The sequence below is a fragment of the Falco naumanni genome, chromosome 1 (genome assembly GCF_017639655.2).
Source record: "Falco naumanni isolate bFalNau1 chromosome 1, bFalNau1.pat, whole genome shotgun sequence".
NCBI classification, from domain to species: domain Eukaryota; kingdom Metazoa; phylum Chordata; class Aves; order Falconiformes; family Falconidae; genus Falco; species Falco naumanni.
The window spans coordinates 71,132,714-71,155,595 of record NC_054054.1 but is presented as its reverse complement, the minus strand read 5'-3'; the positions used below and the strand labels follow the sequence as shown (position 1 = coordinate 71,155,595).

The following is a 22,882-nucleotide window of genomic DNA, read 5'->3' as shown; positions in this document are numbered from 1 at the left end:
AAACCTCCACGGATTTCCTTACCGAGCACTTCGGCAGGCAGGGAAGAGGTGACGAGCATCTGCTGTGAGAGAAAAATGCATGTACGTGGAATGCTTCTGAGCTTGAACTTCTGGGCGGTACAGGTGATCGAAAATATGAATTATTCTGGGAATGAAATAGAGTATTTCCAGTGTGGGAGAGCCACGGCGCGCCCCGGGGGCTCTGGCGGCCCCTTGTTGAGGGGCCGGCGGGGCCCGACCAGCCTCGGGGCGGTGCCGCTCCCCCGCCGTCGGGGCCGGGCGGGCCTGCCCGCGGCGGGGCACTGCGGGAGGTGAGGGGGGACGGCACCCGCCCGGGAGGTGCGGCCCCGCCCGCGCACTTCCTCAGCGGCCCGCGGCCGCAGCCGTCGTCCCCCGGCGGGGCGGAGACGGGGAGCCGGGCCGGGACCATGACCCAGCGCCGGGAGCCGGGTCCCGCCGTGCCGCTGGACGAGGAGCTGGAGGCGCTCGGGTAAGCGGCGGTTGGGGCAGCGCCGTGGGGGTCCCCGCGCGAATTGGCGGCCCTCGGGTGGTGCCGGGCCAACCGACGGGAGCCGGCAGGGTGGGAGCTACTGGCTCTGGCTGCTGAATGTGGTAAGGGAGTGAGGAATAAGATAACCCGGGGGTTGTTGTAACGAGCCCGCCGAAGGGCGCCGTGCACAGCTTGCAGCCCCTCAGGGAAGCCCGGGGCCTCACCCCCGTGGAGGGTTTGAGAGGCCGGCGGGCTCCCGTCTAAAGAGGATTCTGGCGTGCCACAGGTGAGTGGGAGAAATACATAATGGTTAGAAAAACTAGAGTGCAGGCAGGCACTTCAAACGTAGCGGGCAGTTAGACGCTACGGCTTCGCGCAGGGAAGCTCTGCGGCATTGAAACTTTCTCCGTCGGGAAGAGCCAGGGCTGTGCGGGTCTGGAGCTTGTCCCGGAGCTGCCCGTGCTCCCCGGCAGAGCTGTGCCCTCCCTGCGCCGCCTCCTCACGGCCCAGCCCGAGGGGCTGCCCTGCCGGCCGCCCTTGCCGAGCCCCGGGAGGCAGCCGGCTTCCCCAGGGCGCCGCGGGCTTCGGGCTGGGAGCCATGGGCAGCTGCAGCCGTTATGAGGATGTCACCCTCGCTCAAAAGCAAAACCCAAGTTGCTAAAAGGAAAGCTGAAAGTTGTGACAGGCCCCGCTCCCCGTCTGATGTGACCCACCCGTTTTGTCTACCGGTTAGTTTTGCTTTTTACAGGAGGGCGGCTCGGGTCACTTTTGACCGGCAGCATTGCCGCGGGTGAGGAGGAACCGGGCTGGAAGAGCAGAACAGGTGGGCGCAGGGAGGCTGGAGGGGGAAGGATCGCTGGCGGCAAAGGGAGGGGGAAACAAAGCAGAAGGGCCAGTGAAGGCAAAGACAGAGCAAAAAGGTTCTGATGTCACTTCTGCATTCAAAAAGAATAAATTCAAAAAGTACGGTTTTTTGCTTTCTGAGAGCTTATGGATAAGGACCAATTCGTTTATTTTTGTGATTAATTCACTTAGTGGAGGGACTGGAGTGCAACAAAGAGACTTGGAATTGGTATCTCGACACTGCTTATATTTCCCCATATTTAGAAGAACTTGTGAATGAAATACCTTTTACCTAGAGCATCTAACAAATATGAAGTCACTTTGCAGTGGTACCCGCAGTGGCCATTATATACTTTACATCTGTAAGACTTTTTTAGGATGAGCATAATATCTGGGGGGGGGGGAGCGGGGGGGAAGAAAGAGTTGCAGCTGCTGTGGAAAGCATGATTCCCAATGACTTTTATTCATTTAGACTATATGGCCTGAGTTGATTCTGTGCTTATAAACAGCCTCGCTGGTTGGCAAGGAGTTTGTCCTCATAGATGATCTTGTAGAGCTGCAGTCTGATGTGGTACCTCATGTAGTACCAGAGAGAAGGAAAGATCACAAATGAGAAGGCTATAAAGATGCATTTTTAAAGCTGGAGCTTCATTATTTTATTTTCACTTCAATAGAAAACTGAAGCTTTTAACACACTGCTCTGAAGGAGATGCTTAGTATTTTGTGGCAGAGTGAAGTGCACTAAATGTGAATAAGCAATACCAAGCAAAGAGTCCCTTCAAATCACTAAACAAAGCCCAGGTTTTTTTGACTAGCACTAAAGTCTTTTTTTTTTTTTTTTTCTTTTTTCTTCTTTTTACTAAAGAAGAAAAAGAAGTCCTCACACACCAAACATTCTGGTAGCATAGTATAAAAGATCTCTTAATGTAAATCAGCTATCACAGTGCTGAGTTTCCCTTAGACCCAACACAGTATCTAGCGCAACTGAGGCCCAGTTCTGGTAGGGAATATATGTTATTGCCATAGTAAAGACTAACAGAGACAAGGGTCTTTCAAATGAGGAACAAATTTGACATTCACATGCCTTTGGGGGGAATGTGAAGCAGATTATTTCAGAGCTTCTGCTTTACTGGGTAAATATCAAAGGAGTTGGAGAAGGTTTAAGAAGTGTGAACTGGGAAAGACCTTTTCTTTACTTCTAAGAGAAAGGAGGGTGGGTACTGGGGTATCCTCATAGTTTACCAGGTCCGCTGGCCACATGGAAAGTTGACAGCAATGTAGGCAGACGTACAGCATAAAAGCTTTCTGACACTCTGCTAGGTTTGGAGACCTGGTATTTTCTGGACTCTTCTAGATTAATGCTCCTGTAATTACACTGAAAATATTGGAGCTGTGAGAGTAAGGCAGGAGGGAGGGAGAAAAAAATATCGATATATGCAAACCTTATACTGATTATTTATTTTTTTTTGGTGACAGATGGGATACATCTACAACAGGGGTAAAATAAAGAAATAAGAATCAATAATTCCAGTTATCATCAGGGTCAATCACAGTTACTAAAGATCTAGAAATATTTACAGCAGTTTATCAGATTGGATTTTTTTCTCCAGAGCCTCGGTATTTGTAAAGATGCACTTTCTAATCTTTTACATCTCAACAAAAAAAAGCAAGAGTGATGGGTTTGGCTTTTTTTTTTAAAAAAAAAAAAACCAAACCTATTTCATTCAGCCTGAGGGTAGATGGTGACTTTTATTTATTTGGAGAGTTTGGGTGGTCAAACAATCAAGAGTTCAAAGTGAAAATTCAGATTACTGTCAGCTTTATTGTCAAGGAGTTTATAGGTGGAACTAATGCCTAATGAAATGGAAGATCAAAATTAGACCATGTTGTCAAAAATGTGTTACCTCATTCATTAATTTCTTCCCTAAGCCTATCAAGATATTTAAAAAGGAGTGCTGAATTTTGTCAAAAGAAACAACAGCATCTTAGCTTAAAGGAAAAGGAAAGTGACATGATTCTTCTTTGAAGGAGTCAACACTTGTTCCAGTTGCCTTTATTGCTGTTACTGCTAAAAGGACAGCCTGCACATAGCAGCGTGCAACTCTCGTAGCTGACCATGTATGATGTGAGTTCGGGGAATTCCAGGCTGCAGTTCACATTATTTGCGCAAGAGCTGAGAATGTAGAATATCTGGTCATCCAAGTAATTACAGGCTGGTCTGGTAACACAACTTCCATCCCAACATAGCATAGCTTGAGTGACACTGTTTGTCTTTTGGAGGTGAAAGGAATGGGGCAAGAGGAAGTAAGTTTTTGTAGCTTTTTTTCTTTTGCAGTCCAAGCATTCTTTATCATTCTTTGCAGCAGAGCTTTTATGTTTCTCTTGCTCCAGGTTTGACAATACCATGACAGATGGTATTTGTAAGACTGAACAATATACCTCATGCTTAGTTTTAGTAACAGAAGAGAAATTAGGCCACAGACTTAGATCAGATGATGATAAAATTGGGGAACTGAGTAACTTGTATGCCTGGGACAGGGCAAATGGTCATAAGAAATCTTTTTCTTCATCTGTATTTCTAATGTAAACAAGGGCAAGTTATAATGGCTGAAAAGTGGGCAAAAGAAATGTGTGAAAATCAGAACAAAGGCAATTGAGAGAAGGGGGAGAGAAAAAAGAAGTGAAAAACAGCAGCTGAACTAGTGAAAGCATACAGTTAGAAGATGTGAACTCTAAGGCTGGATACACTGATGTTATTTCCATATATTTCTATTTTTAAGTTATTTTTCCTATGAAATGGCAGCCTTGTATTCCAACAAAGTACTTTACACAGGTGTGTGATTAAGTGTTTCACATTGAAGGGATGTCTGATAAATACCAATTTGGTTGTATGCCACCTATAACTTCTGTTTAGCGTTATCACCCTTTTGTAGGTTCTCTAGAGCTCTGTCAACTCATGCACCACTTAAAGAAAAGAACAAATGAATATTCTGAGGATGATGAAGAGGGAGCTTCCCATCCTAAAGGTCGCAGTAACATACTCCTGATCATCACCACTGTGTAGGGAGGCCTAGTCACTGCATTAACTACACAGAGATCTTAATGAAAGAAGAGATTTTAACATGAGCATGTCCTGGAGTTGTGGTGATTTGCGTAGCTGCAGTGGTACAGCTGGCCAGCACAGCCATGGCTTGTTCTGTGGCAGCCACCAGCTTACCCCACAGGAGAACCCCACTGGTGACTGGGTGATCAGATCCTTAGGGCATGTGTGCTCTGTGCTCTCCTGAGTTTTGGTTGTCCAGGGCACAGGGTATCTCTTTTCTTTATTCTCGTTCTCTTAATAGCAATATCAGTAAAGCCTTTCCTATGCTCTCACCGATGCAATCTGATCTAAAGAATAGGCTGATTTCTGAAAATGCTTTATTTTCCAAGAGAAACAAAGGTAGTCTCATTAGGTCTGTGTGCCCATCTTAAGACATGCTTTCATGGGCCCAGCAGACTCTTCCACTCTGAAGAGCAGGAAAAATAGCATGGTCCTTCAACAACACGCACTGACAACACAGACATGCTTACACATATGGAATAAAGAGATTTAGAAAAGAAAAACCTCCCAGAAGTATGTATGCATTTGAGACAGGAGGGCGTGCAAGGCTAGGCTACCCAGCAGAAGTGGCCGTGAAGCAGGGAGGGATTTTCCTTTGTCTGTCTTCTTGTGTTTCTTCAGAGATATCTGAATCAGGAACCCTAGGCAATTTCTACACAACTGGTTATTTTCAGTCTCACAAGTATCAAAGTACAGGGCATATTTCTGGATTTTTCATAGTGAAATCAAGACTCCGTAAATTGGGTCAAATAAAGATGACTTTTGGAAGGACCTCTCAGAAACAGTCCAATATGTAAGGTATGCACCGTGGTTCAAGACAACCTTTTTGAAGGACTTGCTAGGGGTTTCAAACAGATGGGTGTTTGTAAAGCCTTTTGATTTCCTTAACTTCTTGTTTTAAGAAAACAAGAAGGTAGATACAGTGTTATGTTTTCTATCAGCAGTTTCCTCTGCCTGGTATCACTCAGAAGACAATCAAAACTTAAAGGCAACTGCCCTTTACAGTGTCTTGCTGGATAAGCCGTGTCTCCCACCTTGATTTACTCACAAATTTGAAAGAACTGCCTAGAACATCTTTTTCTAAACAAGAGAAATGGAAGGATTCCCCTTCTGACAAATACTTAAATTTAACTGAAGTGTACCTAGTAGTGTCTAACCACAGGGGTGTTTGGGTTTCTTTTTAGTCCTGTTTACTTGTATTTGTGTCAACAAGTAGGCTTGATTAGGAGAGCAAACTCCTACATTTACATTCCTGGTGGTCTGGGTGAAATGCTAAATTTTCCACAGCATTTTTTAATTTTACCTGTGTTCATGCAATTGGAACAAATTGTGAGTGACCATTTTCACAGTGAAATATCCAAGTAACCCAACAACTGTTACTGGCTGAACCATCTGTGACAGGAGGAGAAAAAAGTATATAGATATGTATAACACAGATAGTTTGACGTTAAGATCTATATTACTGTATGACATCCACTTCTACTTTTTAAGCTGAGCAAGAGGAACACAGTAACATTTGAGAGATTTTTGTCTGAGACAGCATATTTAGGCAAGAAGACTGGTGCAAACTTGTCAGCAAAGATTTAACACTGCACTTTAAAACAATATTATTTTCCCAATTAAGTGAGTGAGTTTTTTTGTTGTTGGTTTGATGTTTGGTTTTTTGGTGGGGTTTTTTTTCTGCATAGCAGTAAAATTTTATTAGTCATGGGCCTTCTTTGTGTAAAGAGAGAGTAGATTTAAAAGCAACATTTTTTTTAAACTTAAGTGACCTCCATTTTAAAATCTTAGTAAAAGGCTTTCTGGAAATAAGATAACAGTGCACTTATGAGCAACCTCAAACTGAACACACCTCCTTTATGAAAATGACCACTTACAGATTTTCTCAATGTATGTTTCTTTTGCACAGAATTGAGAGAAAGTGTTATGAAATTTGATCCAAAACCACAGAGTTGTCTTCTCATCTGTAGGTCCAGCCAAGCGTGCATGCTGATACGATCCTCGTCACATCAGGACAGATCTGACCTTTGGCTGTTACTTACTTGGGCAGTTAATCCCAAAGCAGATTTTGGCTAACAGGTGTTTCAGAGGATGACACTTTGATCTTTAAATATTCATTATTTTATTCTACTGTGTAGATGGTCTACAGAATGCATTCTAGAGCCAAAGCAGCAATACCCTGCCTGTATTGAGTTTCACATGGATCTTGTCTTCCGCAGGGTTAACAGTCTGTAGTCTCTCATGAAGCAATTTATCAGCCAGCTGGCCTTTCAAATAGGCAGCCATCTAAATTCAGAATTAAAACTTTGTGTGAGATGCCAAGTTTAGTGGCAAATTTTGATGAACTGATGAGAAGAAAGAGTGTACAATTACACTTCATTTCAGTTTGAAGACTGCCACAATACAAAGGCCAGAAACTGCTCTGATCACACTTCTGCTTTCAGTCAAACTGTATTTCTCTGGTTGAAACAGTAGTAGACTTTGACCCCAACGCTACAGGCACACGCAGTTTGAAGGGAAGGGGGAATCTTGACACCATTTCGCTGCATACAGAAGAGGGGAAAAGCTTGCTCCCTGCAGAGCATGCCCTGGGTACAGTACCCCCTGCTCCTTCTGCACCACAGGTTCTGGTGTGTGTATGTTAACTATCATTAATATCTGCACACAGCGTGTCTTACAGATTGACTCTCCGGCCTTTTATAGCTACAGCTTTTTTGTGTGTTTGTTCTCAGGATCATTTCTAATGAGGTCCTTTTCTATTGAAAGAAATCAGGTGTTTCTATTGTGAATAATTCTGGATGGAAACGAAGCTGTAAACAACATTTGATGATCATCTTTGTAGGATTTTTTTCTGTGAATTCCTTGTGGAATTTTTAATCTAAAAAAAATAATGAAGTTAGTTTTAACTGGAGTTGAATGAAGCAGGCATTTAGATGTTTTCCTGCATTGCTCAGACCACTAATGGCCAAGCACAGCAATGGTGAGATTTTCTAAACTTTCACTTCAAATTCTATCAATTAATGTTTGTCCCCCTCTCTGTTCCTTCTTCTAAGGAATGTTATGCTTCAAATGAAAATTTTAAGCTTTAGCAAATGCATTTAATTGCAGATCTCAGCAGTGATCTACAGATCTCAGATGAACTGAGCTGTGGGAAACGGAGAGTTTGGGAGGAGTTTGTGTTGCCAGTTTGCCCCAAAAGAGGAAGTGTACCAATGCATGTAGATATGTCAGGAAATACAGATTCTGAAAATAGACAAAGGATCTTGTATACACCCCAAAATGGCTTTCACCTTATCAGCATAGGCCTGGGTAATTTGTTGTTCATGCATGTAGAATTTGCAGAGTCTTTTAGATTCAGCAAACAATCGGCTGTTTGTACACAACTTCATAGTTAACAAAAAATACTTTTCTGAGTTTGTTGAAAGGAGGCTGCTGAAAGAGGCATAGTTCCGTGTAACCTGTCTGTATCTGTGAGAAGGATGGTAATTCAAAATTTTAGCAGTGTTAGTTGCAGCCCTTCCTCTTTCTCTAACTTGGCTCCATAAAGCAGCAGAAGCTCTCAGTTAAGAGCTGGATGAATGATGCTTTAACCCCTTATGTCTTCCCAGGTGGTATCATGATAATCTTACCCGACATGCAGCAGAAGCACTGCTGCTTTCCAATGGGCAGGATGGAAGCTATCTCTTGAGGAAGAGTAATGACAGGGAAGATTTGTACTCCCTCTCTGTCAGGTAAGAGTATGGACAGAAGTGAATTTATCTAATGCTGCACAGCTAGCAGTTTTAAAATCTTCTCTTCCATGTTTGTTTGCACATCTCATGCATTAAGATGACTTGCAGATTTTTTCCTAGGGCTTGAACTATTTTAGCATGTGTTCCTGATAGTGTAATCCCGCTGAATGACATTTTGTTAGAAGAAAAAAATACGTGGATTGAATTTGAAAACTGCTGTTATTTTTCCAAACTATGAATTAATCTTATGGCAAAAAACATCATTCCATGGATTGGCTGTAGGTATTCATTCTGCAGTATGCCAAGCTTGGAAGTTGAGAGAAGTGCAAGTTGCACATACCCTGTTTCCCAGAGGTATAAAAGGGAAGTATGAATTGCTTCCCTCACCTCTGAGAGAAGATCCGGGAGCAAGTGTCCTGTAGATACACTGCTGAAATTATTACCACTATTAGACAGCCATTTATACAACAAGCCTGGGGGGGGTGGGGGGGGGTGGGACACAGGACACCAGCAGATCTGAAGGTGATGTTAAAAATTGACTATCCAGAGTAGCAATGACTGAATTGAGTGCAAGTCTTGGGGAAAAAGAATAGTATCATTTGTAACTAACAGCTTTCTTTAAAAGTAATTTTTAATCAATCACTGTCTTGCTGGTTAATAGTTTTTACTTTAAAATATAAAATCCCATTATTTAAGGTAATCTACCTCAGACAATTCTATTAAAAATATATATATCTTGAAGCTAGTTTTAAAGAGCACTGAGGAAACAACTTACTGTAATAAACCAAAATGTAAATAGTTGTTCTTTTAATAGGAAACAAAAGCTAAAGTGTTAGATAATGAAAATAAATTTGCTGCTTTAACAAATTCTATCCTTAGGAGACCTAAAAAAAAGGTCTGCCTCAGGCCAGTTCCAATCTCTTGTTCAGCTCTCCCTGTGGGAACAAGAGTTACTGCATTGCTGTATGAAATGAAATTCCCAGTCTGGAGTTTGATCTTTTATTCTGTTACATTAGATCTTTGGTGGTGCAGCTCCCTTGAAATACTGATTTTGATTTTAAAATGTTTTAATACTTTTCTACTGTTTGTTTAACTCTAAGTTTTCATTTCCATTTTTTTACTAATAGTAAAAATTTTAGAATAATAATTAAATTTTGTTCTGATACATTTTTGTAGAAAGGATAATTTTAGCAATTCTAGCTGTCATTTTCATTTTCTCCTAAAATGTCTTCTGTAGCTTTTACTTTCTGCCTCTGCCTCAAAAGGAACTTTAGTCATTATTATAGTTTGCTTTAAAAGGAAACAATGCTTAGACATCCCTTGAGGTCTTTATTGACAGCTGGAAGAAGAGATCACATATAGCCTGAAATCCCCTCCCCCAGCTAAATTAGCGAACTTTAAAAAGGAACTAGGAAATAGAGTAGCAGTTACTCTTGTTGCAACATTGTATTTCTTGTGAAATTAAATGGAAAGATGAAAAACCCTATCACTTCAGCAGGGTTGTGGCAGCACTGGGCTTGTACATGTTGTCTCAGCTGACCATAGCACAACACATATGAGAGGTCAATAGAGGCGTGTTCTACAGTATCACAAGTATTGTTCAAAGATACATATTTGTTTAAATACCTGTTTGAAATTATCATCTCCGGTGGAAGTGGAAACAAACCATGGAAAAGATGCTATAAATTCCTTTCTCCGCCATATTTCAGTATATTTACTACACACATTTTTACTGAGACAAAGTTTTCTCTGGATTATTTTGGATGCTGTTAACAGAAGAAACTAAGTAACTTTTTCACAGGAGAGATACTTCACTGTCTTTTGAAGTCAAAATAGTTGCCAGTCCAGGAAGTGAGGTCTTGCACACTTCTCTAAATACCATCAGCTTTCATAAACAAATGCTGTTACTTCCCCAATAGACAAAGAACCCTGGTTTAAGTTTGACAATGTGCACCATAGAGGAACCGTTTGTTTGAGTACAGAGGCAAAGCAGACAAATTCTAAAGCCTTAAGTATCTAAAGTTAGGTTATTAAATCCCTGTTTGGGTGCAAAAAGACGACAGCCTATTTTTGAAAGAGAAACAGACATTTCCAATGAGATTGGGATGCTATCTATCTGAAAAGTAAGACATATACTGAGTAATACAGGTACACCACCAAGACTAAAACCTGGTAAGTGAAGGAATATCATCCTGCTTAGACAGAAGGCTGGAAACCAAGTTTGTGAGTCTTTTTAGTGATTGCCACAAGAGTTAATTTAACTTACTTGGCCTTTCTAGTCTTTAATCATCTCATATCTGTAAAGCAATAGTTAGATTTTTCTTAGTAAATCCGAATCTCAGGTATGTTGAGTATTAGTGAGGGACAGTAACGGCAGTAGCATTACTGCTAGGACAATGATTGTCATCTTGTGATCTGAGCCAGATTTCCTATAGTAGAAGCTGCTATTTAAGGGTTGTATATGCCAAATGCCTTTGGCATTTATGCCTTGACAAATGTTCATTTTTTATTTTAGAGGAAAAGATTCTGTGAAACACTTCCATGTTGAACATACAGGAACATCATTCAAATTTGGATTTAATGAATTTTCTAGCTTGAAGGAATTAGTCATGCATTTTGCAAATCAGCCTTTAATTGGAAGCGAAACAGGTAAGGAGAGCCATGTGTTTTATGAATATGTAGTCGTGCTTCACACACATCTAAATGAAAGGACCTTCTGATGTGTTGTCAAGTAGATCTACTGCTGAAGTGTTTCTCCTCAGAAAAAATTCACGTTTGTGTTAAGCTCAGATATCTAAGATATTCCTCTTCAAAAACTCTTTAAAGTAGTCTGAAGACAAACTGCATATAAGCTTTACTGTTTTTTTGCTAACCAGGGATATGAGTTCCTTTTGATTTCTCGGGGAGAGAAGGAGGCATTTTGAAATACACGTGTACTGCGAAGAACAGAACTTTCTCAAAACAGGCAACACCAAAGCAGGGTGTTTAGTGAGGAAATATATATTCATCTATGCAGTTGAAGTCCCGCAATAAGAATAAAAGGAAAAGGGACTTGAAACTGTTTAGCTCTACTATTCTTTGTACAAGGAAGAAATCTACAGTGATATGTTCCTCTTTCCTGTAGGGAATGTGGCCTGTATATACCTTGCCCTTTCTGGCTACAGTGGATCAGCCTGATGATGCCATATGCCATCACAGTGATTTGTCATGTTTTTAAGAAAAAGAGAGAGAAAAACACAGACTTCTTTAGCAGCCAACATGCTGCCTGAATTAAGAGTAAAAAGATTAAACCTGGTTTCTACAAGTGAGTTGAACACCACCAGACCAGAATCCCTGGAGAACTAGATGCATATTATCATGATAAAGCTAGTTCTAGGTTTAGCTTCAGGTGTAAGTGTTGAAGGTGTGTCAGTACAAGCTAGTGCCAAAAACTTCAATATCCTGTGTGGAAAGTATATGCAAATAACTCAGTATAGTACTAATTATATATGCAAGAGACCAGTTAACTGAGAAATAGCACATGCAGTAACTGTAGTATGTCACACACTAAATATGCACCAGTATTCTTTTATCTCAAGTATTAAATTCAAGGGTTGCTTTGAAAATTTTTTCCCCTAGAAAAAAGCAGTGGTGCACTGAATATGACACTTGTATCTTTCAAAGTGTTTTTTTTTAAAATTGCTTTTAGGAGTGGTTCGAACACAGGGTTTGTACATGCATCTTTTGTGCCAGTAAGCTATTTTTCCTGTGAGATCAGACAGGCACCCACAGGCAAAAGATTTCAGGTGACACTGAACTTGTGTTTCCCCATTCTTTTACTGCATGTGTTACAGGCGTTATTAATCGAGGCATTGGTGTTATGTGATCTCTGTGGACAGGATCAACATTGCTGAATGATGGGCTCACTTGTCACTTTAAAGCTCCCTAATCAGATTCTGCTGGCTTTCTGAAACCTCTTTTAAGTTGTATGTGCGACAGAATAAGAAAAGCCATTTGAACACAACATCAAAAAACTTTCCAACTTACCTTACCATGGATAGCAGTAGAGAGGAAGAGAGAGTTAGCACTCAGGCAATGTCCCTTCAGATACAGGTGTCAAAGGTCTCCTGGGTGGTAACCAATTTATATCAAAAATGTGGTAAGAGCTCATCAGAGTCTACTCTAAGCCAAGTGTCAGAATGACCAGCCCGACGCAGGGTCACACAGCAGGTTGCCAAAAGGGCCAGCAACAAAGTCTTATTTCTTAGGCCACGCTTCCTTTCAGTGAAAAGCAGCAAGTGACCTTTAGCCTCAGGTATTTGTAGAAAGTGGTTGAACTAGTTTTTCTTACTCCTTGTAATACTTATGTGTCTCTATAGAACACTGTGAGAGCAGGAATGAAAGAGTGAAGTATGATGACATTTTTCATCTCCTCCTTACTTATGGACAGGATTTTATAAGACAGAGACCCACAACATGGTGGAAACTTATCTATTCTATCTTCCATTTAAGTTTGTCTCACTGGAACTAGTTTAGTGTCTGGAGAGGCACACCAGACTCTCTTTGATCAGTACCTGCACATACAGGCTGGCATCCCTGCAAACTGGTCTATGGAATGTAGTCATTCTTTTGTACTGGGACAGCTGCAGGTTGATCTTCAAGCCCAACAAACCTTGTCTTACTACAGCTTCATTTGCTACTCCAAATTGCTGCATGGTCTCACATCTATTTTTCTGCGGTGTAATGTATACACTTCCTTCTGAACTACAGATAATTAAAAGGAAATTGGGGCTGCTATGTTCTGTGAAATTGTTTATCAAACAGGCAAGCTGAATCTATTCCGTTACAAGATTAAAGCAATATGCTATCATATTTTTATGTTTTTATCTTTATTCAAAGTGACAAGGTCAACATGTTATTTTTGCCTGTGTGCTTTATCAGTGTTTACCTAAATTATTTTCAAAACATAAAGTCATTACCCAGACAAAAAAGAAATATTTCCAGCAACAAGACTCACTTGTATGCTTCCTTAGAAATAGATGCCACTCACACACACGGCACTCACACACAAACACAGAAGAATCTTGCTGCAGTGCACATTTTACTAGTTCTTTTGTACAGTTACCAGATAATTCTGTACAAGTATCTTCTGTGGAGCAAAACCACGCATAACTTAATAGAGAATAAACGGTGTATAAAAAGTTAAACTAGTTTTCCAAGTTCTGCAACAGGGCACTTTATCCATGGTGTACATATGATGGCACTGATGCTGTGCTACAGCTTAAGAGTGGTTTCTGTAGACTGGTGATGGACATGTTCTCAATTTCATTTTAAATGACAAAGCATTATTTTTCTGCAATGCCAGAGGAAGTTAGACTGATTTTGACTTTTCATCTACTACAAGTTGAATATATCACATTTGCATACACCCCCTGTGCCTGTGAATGGGTTTCAGTTGGCTACTTCAAATACAATTTTTCCACTTCCCTTTGCAGCCCTTCCCATTACAAAATACACTTTTTCACTTTCAAATTACTCAATCACCTGTAGGTTTCAAGTCCAAGTTCTTAACAGTTCTGGGATCCCTCCTCTTTAAGAGCTGACAATATCAGCATAAAATGTAAATGGAGCAGCATTTGGTATGCTGTGACATTATTTTTAAAGAATGAGACTAGATGGTATAGCATTTACTGTTCTAAGGAGGTTCTTCACTATTGTGAATAGCATAAAAATTCACTACTGAGAATGCAGCTTTTTTGTAGAGAACATGCAATAAACATGACCTTTTTTGGAGAACAAAGAATGACTATCATCAAAACGTTATTAACTGGAAAGAGCTATGGTAAAACAAGCATGATGGTAATGTGGGCTTACTGTTAGGAAGTCTGTATCTGAAGCTCTGACAGATTAAGTGATTTATATAGCAAGCCGTGGGTTGTTGGCAAAACCAGGATGACTGTTATGGCCTCATATCTAGTCTAACATCCTGCCTACCCACCCAGCCAGCCTCCCATGCAGGAAGGGAATTTAATGTGTTTAAAGGTTTTAAAAAGGTACCATATATTTCTGTTTTCACCAAGTTTTCACAGTTGCCTGTAAACAGGTGTGATAATGTCTGTAGTCACATCTTCATGAATATAGTGAAAGCATAGGCCAGCATTTCAGCTGTAACTATGGAATCTGTGTTTGAATGTGTTCTGTATTACCTAGTTCCTCCATGACTGGAAAGAAGATTCAAGCAGGACAGGAGACACATGCCTTTGAGGGCTGTCTAATGGTCCTGTTCTGTTGCTGTCACCATGCATGCATTGCAGAAGGGGTTTTATTACCTACTGCTTAGAATAAGTGAAGAGGGTTTTCACAGATGTAAGAATCATTGTCTTCCATTGTACAGGGATAAGGGAATGGATTTGGGCAAGGTCCAGGTGCCCAAGATACAAAGGGCTCTGAGCAACATGACAGAGCGAAGGAAGTGAGACTGGGCAACTGAATCCAGCAGCAGGTGCCCCTCTGTAGATTGCATGGGTGGATTTTTGTAGAAAAAGCCCTTCACAAATTCTAAAATATTCAGATGATGAATGTTAGAAATATTTGTCTAGCTTTATCAGTATAGGAGAATTGTTTAGAGCAACTGATTGTTTTCTCTCATGGGTGTGGCCTGAGTCCTGCCCCCTTCCAAGGAAAACCCCTTACAGGAGGTGTTGCAGAGATCTTTGGGAGCTTATCAGCTCTTATGGCTTTTTAATTTTAGGAAAAGGTGAAGTTACCCATTCCACAGACAGGCAGCTACTCTATGTTATTTTCCAGGGCTGTCTTGCCAGATGACTTACCTCTGCTCTTTTTCTTTCCAGGAACTTTAATAGTATTGAAGCATCCCTACCCACGGGAAGTAGAAGAACCTTGTATTTATGAGTCCGTCCGTGTTCACACAGCAATGCAGACAGGAAGGACAGAAAGCGATCTTGTTCCAAATGCTCCCTCAGTAAGTTTTGTTCTGGTGGGAGGGATCTCTTGGTCGGAGTTTAATATGATTGCTGGAGCAAGCTATGCAATAACACCAGTAGTTCATCCCTTTATGGGTTTGTAGATACAGGAAGTCTTTGCTGACTAAGGCAAAACAAACACAGACTTGCTAAGTACAGTCCCATGACAAATAAAGTCTTTTATAGTTGTTGTCACCGGGAAAACATTGTCTGCAGCTGACCTGGGTGAGTCTGACCATTTTAGAATGCCATCTTAGCAGTAATGTTATCAGATTTTTTTTTTAAAAAAGTGCAACCCAAACAAAACAACAAAAACCACCACCACACAAAACAAACAGAACACTTTTCACATCTTTCTGACAACATTCAACAGGCTGTATACAACAATATGTATGTCAGGTTGCGCAGTAAACCCTTGTTTTGCAAAACATCTTTTACAGCAAGTGGCGAGTCTTTCTCTCCCCCCACAGGTGAGGAGAGGAATACACTAAATAGCAAAACCAAGTAACAGCTATAGGATGTACCACATTTTGTCTGATTCAGTGAGTGCAAGGATTAGATACCAGGAAAAAGATAGTAGTACTGACAGAAGACAAACTCATTACTAATTATTTTTGCAGTCGTCTTTGTTATTAGAATTATTTTTCCCAGTTAGCAATATACAGTCTCCATCCTAACCAGGAGGAAGGAAAGAGCATTTCTGACTTTCTAGGTTGGTTTAAAAAGTGACCTTTTGGAAATAATACTCAAAGATGTGCAAGACAGGCAGGAAAAATTTGGAAAAGGAAATCCCAAACTGAAGTGCAGTACAACCAAGATAATAAAAGTATCTATATCCTGATACTGCAACATTACTCAAAAGGGGATTTTGGCATTTTTGCACTTAGAGTTTGTTATTTTAGAATCACCTTGTTTTAAAGCAGAAATCTTGCTGTATTCTGACACAGCCTTAAACCCAAAATAGAATGGTATGACAGAAGAGCGTCCATCCTTTCAGCTCTAGTAATTTTGAGCACAGTAAAAAGCTGTGTCATGTTAAAAGCTCTATGCCTTACTGGTGTGAGGAACAAGAGATCATCTTCCTATCATTTGGGCCACCTGCTCTGACATATGTGACTCACTTGAACAGTAATTAGAGACTTTAAATCCCCAGTAACTCATATCTAAGTAAAACAGGTGGTTTCTCCAGAACAGTATTGCTCAGAACAGAGCGGAAAGTATTTTAATTACATACTATATTTTTTGAGAAAAAGAGGAAGGGTTACGTTAATGTGGGTTAATGAAGTTGATGAAAGAACCACTTCTGACGTGTTCTCACAACCAACCTTTTGTGGCCAAGTTCCACTTTAGCCTCCAAAGAAACTTGACTTCCACATAAACCCAATAAAAAGGCAAAATTTTTTCAAGAGCAAGTAGTAATTAACTTTGCAAGAATTTGGTTTTCAGAGGTCTGCAGTCTCACAGCTAGGTCTGTCTACAGAGTTTTAGTATCTGAGAAGTCATAGGGTCTCAGCATCACATATGGTAGCAGAGAAACAGTTCAAAACCAGTTTTTCAATAAGCAGTTTTCAGTAAGTTACATTCAATGTAACAGGCTTCTCCTTTCATGCATTTGGCTGTTTGAGAGAAAAAAATAGCTAAGTAAAACAGCACTTGCCCCTGTCCCCTGCATTACAAGAGCAATTTCTGTGGATAATTCCACTGTCAGCTAAACCCCAGGTGCTTCTCATTACAACATGTACCAAGGGAACTGTGTAACTTCACTAAATAAACTGTAACTGCAACTATTTTGCTAACTTTGTTTGAGAAGATGCAGGCCAGAAGCTTGCTGAGAGGCACAGTCTAGGAGATTGCCTTTAGAGCCGGTGCAGGCCCATGTTTGCCCTGTCAGTGGGTCCAGCCATGTGAGAGGAGCAAGGACAGGGCAAGTGGCCATGGGAAGTTTTCCCAGGAACAGGCTGCTCTTCCATCATCTGGATGTAGACAAAGAGGGACATGTGGGAAATAGAAGCAGAGATCAGTCTCTAACCCTGATCCCTTTCCTTGTTACTTCACAGCTTGGTACAAAAGAAGGATATTTGATAAAACAAGGCAAAATAGTCAAGGTAAGGAAAACTCTTACTCCTTTGCTTCCACTCTGCAATCACCCATAGAAGCTAGAGACAATGTGGGATTGGAATAGCTCCACCTGCATTCCCCTGCAGAGGGGAGCAATTTACAAGTGCGACTGTAAACCAGAGCAAGTCAACAGCTGTAGAAGTTTTCCTTTCTTAAGAAGCATTAGCTAAATTCTCACAAGACAGTTACTATCTGTTCTTGATCTTTCAGAATTGGAAGACAAGGTGGTTTACACTGCATAGGAATGAACTTAAGTATTTCAAAGACCAGACAGTAAGTAGCGAACACCAGTTCTTCTCTTTAGGTAGTTCTACAGAGGCAGCTGTAGCCTCTTCATGTCTCTGGCTTCTTGCATTTCTGTTACAGCTTCCCAAGCTAAAGCTTCCCATACTGTCAGAGCGGTCAGACCTTTCAAATAAAGTCAGAATTTTGCTGATGACTACAACAACAGAAAGTTATTGGTTTACAGCTGGAAAACATTTACTGTGCTCTGTTAGCCTCACCTGCTAGATAGAATTGTTTACAGTGCATTGTTGGTTGCTTTGTTCAGTGGATTTGAAGCTACCAGCACAACACAGACAGCAGTGCTCTTAAAATATTTCTGCAAATACTAGGATATTTTGCATTCCTTGATCTCATCCTTTTATTTTAAGTGGTTGCACCATTCATTTAAGAATGCCATCCTAGCACTCTGACATAGATTAACCTGCTGCATCTGGGAAAAACAGTGTGTTCTTACAGTTGCTGTTCCATGTCTTTCTCAAACTGAATAAAAATAAGAAATGCTTCTAGAGAACCCTTACAATACCTCCAGTTCATGTTCCTTCATAAACACAGCCAAACTGTCTACCTCTGCCAAGCCCTATTTCAAGCATCTAACAGATTTTAATACAACAGCAGACACAACTGCCCTCTCTCACCAAACATGAGCATTTATAAACAGTTATGTATTTACAGGGCCTTCCATCAATTTTCATTTCAGTTCAAGCCACCTTGGAATTAAGTTTCCAGGATGACATTTCAAACAGCAGCGCTCCAAATGTTTGAGTAGCATTTGTGACTTACCAGGTGAGGTGTCTTTGTCAGGAATATGACCTCCCGGGCAGTAGCTCTGGTGTCTCCTGGCACTCCTATTGTTGCTGTGGGGTTGCAGATACCTACAGGTGAGCAACTTAGTGCTGGCCCTGGGATGGCATTTGTTAGCCCACCTCAGCACAAACAGCTTTCTTCTAGTGTAGTGTATAACTAACAACTACTGAGCTAGAGGAAAATGTAAGGAAAGGTGAGAAAGCAACAGACAACCTCCATGTACCCAATATAGGGCAATAGAAACAGCTAAGGGTGTTTGGCCAGAAAGCAAACTGTTCTTCTATTTTAGCTGCCTCTTCTGAGGTGCTCAACAGTGTGAGGCTGAAACAATTCAAAAAACTCATACCTGGGAAGAATGAAATTCTTGAGGGAGATAGGCTGCAGCCATAGAGAGACAGCCTACATCCCTGCACCTGAGCACTCCTGGGCCTGTCCCAAGAAACTTCTGTAGACACACACACTGTTTGTGCAGCCACACTCATCACTTCTGCTGCAACCACTGCTTTAGCTTTGCTTCTACATTTCTCCCTATCCAGCTTCATCCTTTTAAAGCACTTGGGAATTACTTAAATCTCCAACAGCTGGCTATGCCTGATAAGACCTATAACCATTCCCTTGTCTCTGTAAGCTTTAGCTGGAAATGATACCAGATCTGTTGCTGTGTCAGTTACATTATAATACATCAACCAAAACTTCAGCAGCCTGCACTTAGCTCAAACTTTCCTGCAGCAGAGAGCTCCTGTTTTTTGTCTAGATCTGAATTGACTGTCCTGCTTTTTTTATATTTAGCTCGATTTGCTGTCACTGATGATCAATTAGCTAGCACTGATGTTATGCTTGCTAGTTTGGGTCTATGGTGTTAAAGCTATTATAGCTATACCTGGAAAAACATGTTGTGCCTGTAAAGGTCTAGGTACACTGAAGATGAACCAAGCTAGCCTTATCTTTTGTTTTCATGTGTTCACACTTTAAAACTATTTTATTTTCAAGGCCACGGAACCGATTCGGGCACTTGACTTAACTGAATGCTCCGCTGTGCAATTTGATTATTCCCAGGAAAGAGTCAATTGTTTCTGGTAAGTTGCCGTACTTTCTCCACCTTGCTGGGAAGGTCAAAATAGGCAGGGAAGTTTGAAATGTAACCACTGGGTGCTTCTGTAAGCTCCCTTGCTGGCTGTGACCCTGCTCTTCCTCTAATTCATGAGCCTGGTTTTGTCAGCCAGGTGTTGTCGGTCCTGCATGGCTTTGCCAAATTACCACTGGCAAAAGGATTTTTGTCTTGGTGAGGAGGAAGGGTGTAGGCCTGTGCATAGTAGGCATTTCTTTTCCTAATTCTGTAAGCATGTATGATTATCACCTAGACCCGTGGAACTTGGGTACAGTCCAGCTCCCCGTTCAGACATTGCTACGGGTCACACAGTAACGGCTTCTGTGCCCAAATGTGGGTCTTTCATCCTTAGGGCCTGGGGCAGCGTCTCCCTGAGCTGTAAATTACTTGGCTGCAACCCCTTCTTGGCTCACCTCCCTCCCAGTGACTGAACAGGAGCACAGCCTCCCTGCCCTGCTCCAACTAAACAACTGTTGGTGCAGGCCAGCTGGGTCAGTTTTAGGAAGAACTACCAGTTGTTCTAGCAATTTAAGAAAAAGTTTTGTTTCCTTACAGTTTAGTGTTCCCACTAAGGACATACTACCTGTGCGCAAAAACTGGAATAGAAGCTGACGAGTGGATTAAAATATTACGATGGAAACTGGTAAGTTGATATGCAGTGTTGCATGGCTCAGGCAGCAGTTGTAAATACCCTGATATTGTAGCACCCAAGTGCTACAGTTCTCAGTATTTGCAAGAAGGGAGCACTTGTTCTGGCTTCCTGGCCAACTAGATTGGAATACATAGGTTTTGCATAATGTATATGCCTGCAAACCCACTTCAGACTTTTTGGGATGCAGTTTTTACACACATACATATTAGGAAGAAGAAATTATTTCCACCTTTAAGGATGTCACTGTGTAGATGGTAAAAAATATGAAGCATCAACACAGACCGCATGTTGGGTCATGAAGGAGGCAATGAGAAGACAATGTAAAGGCTTGAAAGTGTTCCTTCCTTAAAAATACCAGTATTTGGGTTAATCGTACTCACAGTCATCCACGTGCATGCAGACCAACAGTAACAAATTGTTTTTCCGTTCTAGTCACAAATACGGAGGCAACTGGAGCAGCGCAATGCCACCCTCAGTTCCTAGCTGCAGCTCCAGTACTTCTGCTCCTTGCCTCTGTCAAGGGGACGGCATCGCTTACGTAAGGATGGTTTCACTCACAGTGGGCACACATGCAGCTGCACATAGATGCTTGCATCCAGCTCTGGACACAAAGGGTTTGTACAGCTGAGTGCTCTTGGGCTGCTGAGACACATGTGGAGACGGTTGCAGCATCAGAGCACTGGTTTGATATGCATGGTGTATGCCCGTAAAGCACTTAATTCAAAAACCTGTTAACTAGTCACTGTTTAAAACTTCTGTGGTTATTCAGAGCACTCTCGATAATTTATTGCAAGTTCCATCACAACTAACCATTAGCAGTATATTCTGTAACTCTGAGCCCGTTACTGAAAACATATTTCTTTTGTATTACCTTTTAGGCTCTAAACCAGAAGAAAAATGACAGAGGTAATTGCATTTTTGTAAATAGTACATACATTACAATCCAGAGAATACTTCAAGGCCCTTTTCAAGGTGATGGATGAGTAACACTTAGTTCTGGCCAAATATGTCTTGTATGGTTTAGATTTATACTGCAGTGATGGCTACAAGTGAATGCTTGTTTTGAACAGCATGTATAGGTAACAGCGAGCAGCATCACACAAGCATGCTTGTTTACAAGCTTGTTATATGAGAAACAGACATCTGGTTCCCCGCACATGTGTGACATCACTGCCACAGGACCCTAAGGATGGGTGACAGGGCTCTGCAGAAAGTTTTGCCTGCAGCAGCCACCAGCATTATTAGCAGCATTATGATTTGAGCCACTTACAGCCCCCCTTGAAAATGGGCTGGATTTTGTATTTTTTCCACACAGAACTGAAAACCAAGGCTTTGTTCAGAACTATGTTTAGAAATAAGTACTGCTTGCTTTATATTTAAAAAAAAAGCAGTGTACACTAAAAATTAATTTAAAAGAATACATCTTCTACATAACCTGATGTAAATTTCCATCTGTATTTTGGAAGACATATATATTCAACAGCATTGTGGCTCGCTATGGAGTTGAAAAGCGGAAGCCCAGGACTTTGGTGCTGTAGTCCAAATAGATGTTACATTTTGGAGGCAAAGTTTGACACGCTGGAGGGTCCCAAGACCAGCTTAGCCTGACCTCATGGCTGACTGAGCTGAGCAATCCTGCTCCTCCTGGAGACATGGAGAGGAGAGGGGAGGCCCCCCTCCTCCATCTCCCCCCAGTCAAGTTTCTGCTGAAACAGTGTATGCAAACCTTTCCCACTATGCAAATACTGTGGCACAGGGCTTTGCATTGCTCACGTAAGGTCAGTGTTTGAAGATGAAGGCATCAAAGATGCCTTTACCATGAGAAGGCTGAATAAGAGAGGAAAAACATATTAGAAGAAAGAAAAAAAATATCTAGATTTGGAATCTAGGAATAGGATTTTATTTCAACTTAGAAATTCAAAATATTTGTAAATATTTTTATACAGACTTTTTTGAATAAAATGTCATTATAAAACTACCAAAGTTTTTCTGTGTTCCCATACTGTATTGTTAAAGTGTTGTCCTCCTTTTCCCCTTATGTGGTTTAACAAACTAGCATCTGCCACCTAGTTAAAAGCTTTAATGAGTTTGTGTGAGGCAGAGGCAACGTAAGGGGAAGAGAAATAATATATACTCCAACAGCATCACTGTTCTGTGAAAATGGCTTGGAAATGAAACTTGAAGCATAACCACAAAAGCAGCCTTCCCTTTTTCACACGAACAAGCAGTGTTACAAAAATGTTAGAAGCAAGTTCAGCACATGGTGTCACAAACAGAAGCCAGTAAAAGAAATGGCACTTGGCTGGCCTAGGAAGCAGTCATGGACAAGCTGACCAGAAGCTAACAGCAGGAGTGGGCCATAGACTGAACGCAAATGTTTTTTGCCAGAAATGCATATAGATATGCCTTGGGGCTCAGTTTCCAGCTGCTTTAGTAATAACCAGAAACGGAAAGCTCAGGCCAGGAGCTCAGTTTAAATGGAATAGAGGCACCTGACAACATTTAATCTCCAAGAGAGCTTCTGAGCCAAGAATTCCCAGTCCTCATTTCCAATATCACTGTTTCCCCTCATCCTGCCTGGCACTGCAGGTGGGCAAGGTATAAGTAAGTGGCCAGCAGCACTCCCTTTCCCAGCCTGAGGCAGAGACCAGCCAAGAGCTCTCCCTTAGACCAGCAACGCCTAGTTTTAGCACTGGAAGTCTACACTGCAGCCATCACAAGGGGAATGTGAGAGGAAACGAGGAAAGGCAGAGTATGGGATGGAACCCCACCGATAGGATCTCTGC

The 22,882-nt window shown here is 41.4% G+C and overlaps 1 protein-coding gene across 1 annotated transcript; it reads left to right on the top strand.

Annotated features, from left to right (window-relative positions):
* The first annotated feature begins 372 nt into the window (after window positions 1-372).
* On the top strand, window positions 373-22,074 carry DAPP1 (dual adaptor of phosphotyrosine and 3-phosphoinositides 1). Its single transcript, XM_040598787.1, has 9 exons — window positions 373-490; window positions 8,045-8,167; window positions 10,683-10,816; window positions 14,998-15,128; window positions 17,187-17,234; window positions 17,458-17,520; window positions 19,327-19,412; window positions 20,000-20,087; window positions 20,529-22,074. The coding sequence occupies exons 1-9, from the start codon at window positions 429-431 to the stop codon at window positions 20,577-20,579; spliced, it is 786 nt and encodes a 261-aa protein (XP_040454721.1). The 5' UTR covers window positions 373-428; the 3' UTR covers window positions 20,580-22,074.
* The last annotated feature ends 808 nt before the right edge of the window (window positions 22,075-22,882 follow it).

Excerpts from the sequence above, each read along its gene's own strand:
- DAPP1 (XM_040598787.1), top strand. The coding sequence starts at position 429 with ATGACCCAGCGCCGGGAGCCGGGTCCCGCCGTGCCGCTGGACGAGGAG. Across the intron at positions 8,168-10,682 it reads TTGTACTCCCTCTCTGTCAG|AGGAAAAGATTCTGTGAAAC; the intron begins GTAAGAGTATGG and ends TTTTTATTTTAG. Across the intron at positions 17,521-19,326 it reads AGTATTTCAAAGACCAGACA|GCCACGGAACCGATTCGGGC; the intron begins GTAAGTAGCGAA and ends TTTATTTTCAAG.